General features: G+C 55.1%; 1 protein-coding gene across 1 annotated transcript in view; it reads left to right on the top strand.

Moving 5' to 3' along the window:
• The first annotated feature begins 1,956 nt into the window (after positions 1-1,956).
• CTSH (cathepsin H) overlaps positions 1,957-5,859 on the top strand; it is a 10,711-nt gene continuing 6,808 nt past the window's right edge. The window contains exons 1-4 of the mRNA XM_023520035.1: positions 1,957-2,846; positions 3,503-3,608; positions 4,473-4,543; positions 5,078-5,182. Of these exons, the coding sequence (XP_023375803.1) occupies positions 2,838-2,846; positions 3,503-3,608; positions 4,473-4,543; positions 5,078-5,182 (291 nt within the window). The 5' untranslated portion in view covers positions 1,957-2,837. The remainder of the gene's footprint in view (positions 2,847-3,502; positions 3,609-4,472; positions 4,544-5,077; positions 5,183-5,859) is intronic.

Below are 5,859 nucleotides of genomic sequence, written 5' to 3'. Positions count from 1 at the left end.
GGCGGCCACAGAGGCTCGGGCGCCAAAGGAGCCCACGGCCCCTGTGCCCTCCACCTCCCCTGGCAGCGCCCCGGGGCCTGGCACGCGGGGGATCCCCGTCCGGCCCGAGGGCGCGGGCAGAGTGGCCCCAGCGCTGTCTGGCGGAGGGACTCTCCTGCCCGCAGGAACAGCAGGTTTAGCCGAGAGCAGAGGGTGTTCGTTTCAAGGGCCCATGGGGTGGGGTCGATCGCTAGGACTCCCCGTTTTGCCCGCTCCCAGGTTCTCCTTTGCTGCCTGCCCCCTTCCCTCACCTCAGCCTCAGCCCACTGCCCACAGTCTCTGAGCCTTTGAGGCCACCTGACCCCTCACCCTGGGGACAGAAAAGAATAGCCTGGGGAGAGCATATTGTCTGCTCCAAATCTTGCCTGATTCCAACCCCCATTTATAGAAGAAAGCCCCCCAGCTCCAGGTCAGTCCCCAGCAGAGGACGGCCCGCCGCGGGGAGGAGGGCTCTGCCTCACCCCTGCTGGTCACCCTGGCTGGAAGCCTCTTAACTCCACCGCTGGGCTCAGCAAACTTTTTCTGTAAAACGCCAGCCAGACAGCAGACATTCGGGGCGTTACGGCCCCTGCTCAGTCTCTGACTCTGCCATTGTGCTCCTGGGAGCGTGCAAGTGCATGAGCGTGCCCAGAGGCCATTTGAATTCAAGTGATTTTCAGGTAACAAAATGTAATTTTTTTCTAACTGTTCAAAACTAAAAACCATTCTTAGCTCGCAGACCATACAAAAGCAGGCACGAGGCCACAGTTCAGTGACCCCTGTTCTAGATGCGCCCCATACAGCCCCCCCGACAGGGCACAAGTGACTTCAATCCAGAAGTCACACTGGATTGAAATGGATCTAGCGGAGGTTGGGGTGCAGAGGTCGCCGGCAGGTCCTTCCTGCCCTGCCCTGAGGTCATCTCTGGCTTTTTCTTCCACTCACCTCCAGTAGTCCGGGGTTTTCACACTGGGGTGCTGCTGTAGAACCCTTCCAGAGGCAGAGGCTAGTCATTTGTCCCAAACTCCATCTGCCTCCAACCCCGTTCCTCAGAAGAGGTCTGTCTTCCTCCGAGGCCAGCCGCCACAGCAGGGTCTGCAGCCCTCTGCATCCCCCCTAGAGCAGGTATTGGGGGAATGTGCATTTCTTTCCGCGGGGAAAATAGCTGTGGCCTGGTTTCTGGAACAGGTCTGTGGCCCATAAAGAGACATCTAAACTCTGTACAGCACGGACCCTCAAACTGGGCGGGGAGCGGTGGGTGCGGATCCGCAAGGGAACACAAGTTCCAAGTGATGCCGACACAGACTGAGAATCGGTTTGCAGACCCTTTCAGTCCAAAATATCCTGCGGGGAGAAAGCGCCCGAAGGCAGTGGGATCTTTCTTTTCATTCGTCCTGAATCTGAACCTGAATCTGAATCCCCCACCGCCACCCGCGCTGTGGCTATAAACACATTGAAGGCAGCAAACAAAAAGACTTCCGGGGACAGATCCTTGAAGGCTGTTGTCGATTCTTCAAGGAGAACTTCAGGAAGCGTCAGCTGACGGGGTCTCAGAAAGTGTCGAGTGACAGCACCAAGTAGTCGGGGTGTGGGCAGAACTGCGAGGAGCCGAGGGACGTCGCTCCAAAAAGTGCCTTCCGGTCCCCGAAGCGAAAGCACTCCCATTTTTTATGGCTCATTATTATCAATAAATACGCAAGAAGCTTATTTGAGCAGGATTTCTCAGCCCTTTGACCTACAGACCTAAATCCATGGGTGGGAGCGTCAGTGAAGTCCCATTTATCTCACTAAGAGATGCATTTCCAGCGCGAGTTTACTTTCTCCATTTCGCAATTACTTTTTGTTATGTCTATTTGAAATGTTTTAATCGATCAGGTTAACATTAATGATGATGATTACTCAATCTATAATGCCCTTAGACGAATGGGTCACAGGAAGTAAAAAGTTGTAATTTATACCTTTTGCTCATGTTGCACAAAAAGACGTTAAGGCGATCAAGTGTAAACATGCTCCCTGAGGGGGAAATTTTATGACAGGTAGCCATGTGGATCCGAGGAAGAAAAGTTTGTTAAACGTCTGAGTCTTCCGGAAGGGTTTGTTCAGGTCACTAAATCACGGCATGCAGAGTCCGTTGGCCAGACGTAACAGGATGATGATATAACAGTGTTATTTTAAAATGCCGATGGGTACACAAGCTGGAATATATCCTTTGCAGCTCTTTCAACTTTAAATGGATTCTTAGGTAACTTAAAACCGCACAAGGGGGAATCCGGCAGGGGCCCACACACAACTAGTCAGCCGGTTTCTGTAAAGAAAGTTTCACTGGAACACGGCCACGCCCAGCTGTTTTCCCAGTTCAAGGGCAGAGTCGAGGAGCTGTGAGATTGTCATTGCAGCCTAAGATACTTACTCTCCGTCCTCTTCAGAAAAACTGCTGATTGTCACGGATAATGGGTTTTTCAATTAACTTATTGCTATATAACGTCACACAGAAGAGTGCACAAATCATTAAATGTGCATTTCGAGGAATCTCCACCATCTAAACGCAGCAAGGGGCACCGCAGAAGCCCCCTCTGTGCCCCCACGAAGGGGAGCTGCTATCTTGGCTTTGAACCCCTGAGGTTCTCGGCATTTCAAAACTAATTTGGGTACCAAAGCTGTAAGGGCTTGTTCATTTTCGCATTCCGCGTTTAACCTAGTTACCCTAAAATGCAAATCAGCTCTCAAGCGCCTCTCGGGCTTGTCGATGCCGTTACCGTGAGGCGCCCACGCCTAATTTATTTTTTCTTTTTGCAGAGAGGTTTCGCTTTAAGTCATGGATGGTACAGGTCAGTGCCTACTTCTTCTTTCTCAAGTTTTTCATTTGTTTCCTGTTCTCAAACCATGCTGCACCAGATCTGAGAAAATGAAGGGGCTTTTCCAACCCCGCCCCGCTGGGTCTTTCCGGCTTGGAAAATGGCCAAACACCGGGAGAGTTTCTATGAGTAGCCGCCTTCCAAACACAGGTCCTCCGTGGTGAAGTGGGCCGGCAGCCTTCCAAGCCTTGGGGTTGGTTTCCATATTTTGTATGCAAATCGCAGGGTGTGCCGGCTGCAAAATCAGTTAGAGAACTCTAGCCCGTGTGCTTTTGGAAAATGGTGATTTTTGCCATAAACTTGACCCAGCACCGTCTGCCGTGCCCTGCCGGTGACCCGCACTTGGCAGGTCTCTTCCCTGGGGCCTCCTGGACTGTTGGTGGACTTTCAGGGAGCTGCACGGGCTCCGTTCCGGCCACACGTCCCCGGAGGCAGGGGGTTTGGTTTGCTTTGTTATTTCCTGACGGTCACGGCCGAGACCCAGGACAGGGTCGTGCCCAGCGACACAGACCTGGCCCGAGAATCATGGCAGAAAGAAAAGCTCCATCCTTCCTCTTAGAAAACTGTCTCCCTCGCTCTGGGAGCAGCATCAAGTTCCCGTGACTTAATGCTGCTGTGTTTTGTTTTAGCACCAAAAGACATACAACATGGCCGAGTACCACCACAGGCTGCAAACCTTTGTCAACAACCGGAGGAAGATAAATGCCCACAACGCTGGCAACCACACATTTAAAAGTACTGTGGGGGTGCCCGTGCTCGGGCTTCGCGGCCCTCGGGAGGAGGGAGCATCTCCCAGCTGGGAAGACGCCCGTCGGTGGCACGGCTGACGAACGGGCTCAGGGCGGGGGGGCCCGGGTCTGAAGCTGGACTTGGCTGGCCTCAGAGTCTCCGTGGCAGTCAGGGGGCTGTGCTGGCACCCCTCTGGTGGCTGTTTGCGGGAGACCCGTGGAGGCCCCGCCCCTGCCCTGCCGTCTGAGGGTCCAGCCCAGAGGCCGAGGCTCGCAGTGCTGTGGGTGCAGGGCCTTCTAGGACCACCTGCCTCCCCTCCGGGTTGGCGGCACTGGAAACGCACATACACAGCGCACGCACCGAGGCCTCCAAATGGTGGCAGTGTCGGCCAAGCGGGTGGCAATGGGCGACGGGCATGAGCTGGAAGAACCAGCTGTGCGATGCGGGGGTCACGGTCTCTGAAATGTTACTGGGCTGGAGACGATGCCCCTCACTGGGGTGTGACGAGGCCTGACCGCGGGAGTAGGTGTGCTGGTCTGCACCTGGGCGTCCATCAGACTCACCAGCGGGGTGTCTAAAATAATGGGTGCTTAGGCCCCACCCCAGACCCACTGCCCCCACACCTCTGGGGTGCGGCCCCCACAAACAAACGCACTGCCGAAGAGCCCCCTCTGGAATTCTGAAGCACAGCGGGGGGCCCCTGGCATTCTGAATGGTGTGACATCTAAATAACGCGGCCCACGCGCCGTGGCCGTGACGAGGACGAGGCGAGCATGGGCTTCCGCTCGTTTTTCTGTTTAACCGTCATTCCCTGAGTTTTTTTCTTTTTTTTTTTTCATTTCGGTTTTTGTTTTTCCTTCTCTTTTTCAGTGGGAATAAACCAATTCTCAGATATGACGTTTGCTGAATTAAAACAGAAGTATCTTTGGTCAGAGCCTCAGGTAGGTGTCGCTCACGTGACCGGATCCGGATCTTTTCACGCGGACCTTTGGAAGAAGCCGATGGCCGGCTCTGTGGCCAGCCAGCTTCAGCCCCGGCCCCGGCCGTGGCCGCGGTGCCTCCCATTCCTAGGGACCCAGAGCTCGGCTCCCAGTAGCTTGTCGGCCCACACTCTTGGCCTCGGCAGTGCGTACCCCGAGTGGGGGCTGTCAGGTAGTGTGCAGATGCCCAGTTCAAATCAAATTCCAGATAAATAACGCTTCGGCGTAAGTGTGTCCTAACCTCGTGTGGGATGTACTTCCACTGCAGACCTGTTCATCATTTACCTGAACCTCAGGTTTCACTGGGAGAACTGTGTGCTTACTCCCTCTGGCCGGCCTGGGCGCTCACAGGGCATCACGTACAGCATCTGGACTCAATCGAGGGGGCGGGAAGGTTCCGACAGCCACAGTCTTGCTGATTCCATTTTAATGACACATGTTTCTGTCAAAAAGGTTTTTTCCCCCCACTGAAAAAAGTTGTATTTGTTGTGCCAGAACTGCTCGGCCACCAAAAGTAACTACCTTCGGGGCAGGGGTCCCTACCCACCCTCCGTGGACTGGCGGAAAAAGGGACATTTTGTCTCTGCAGTGAAAAATCAGGTATGTGTGACAATCGCCATCCTTTCCCCGAAAAACAGCCACGCGCTCAGACGGTATACGGAGCAAAAACTCACAGAACCCCAAGCCGTGGCAGGTGGGCCCCCAGCCTGTTCTGCTCATCATCTTTCCTGGGAAAGGCCAGGAGGTCATATTTCTGTGGGCTGCTCCAGTGGATAAAAAGCTGCTTCGTCATTGGGCCAAAGTGACCTGTTCACCCCACTCTCCCCGCTGCCCCCCAGAGTCCCAGTCTCTCCTGCTGAGTCCCCCAAAACATCACGTTCCCTGTGCCCCGTGGAGATTAGGCATCAGGACCCCATTTCTTCCGCCCAGGCATCTCCAGCCCGCCTGCCGCATCCCGCTTGGCAGTTGCCTGTGGCCAGTGGCCAGGATGACACCCAGCATCTCAAGACGGGCTCTGGCCCCCAGGGGTCTGGCCTCTCAGTGGGGAGGGCCCACGTTTTCCCTCTCTCAGAACCGGGGACGGGGTTCTGGGCTGGGGTCCCAGCATACGCTCTGTTCTAGAGAGTGAGCTCTGTGGTCTGCTTTGCCCACTGCGGCCCCTCCCCTGGAAGTGACAGTGCGATGACCTCTCGACCCCAGCGAGTACAAGGCGAAGGCCTCTCTCTGGGACACACCGGGCCTTCCCGGAACCTCTGCACCAGAAAGTCTCCCTTTTT

The sequence above is a fragment of the Pteropus vampyrus genome, unplaced genomic scaffold, assembly GCF_000151845.1.
Source record: "Pteropus vampyrus isolate Shadow unplaced genomic scaffold, Pvam_2.0 Scaffold245, whole genome shotgun sequence".
In the NCBI taxonomy this organism is placed as follows: domain Eukaryota; kingdom Metazoa; phylum Chordata; class Mammalia; order Chiroptera; family Pteropodidae; genus Pteropus; species Pteropus vampyrus.
This window is presented reverse-complemented; position numbering and strand designations above follow the sequence as displayed.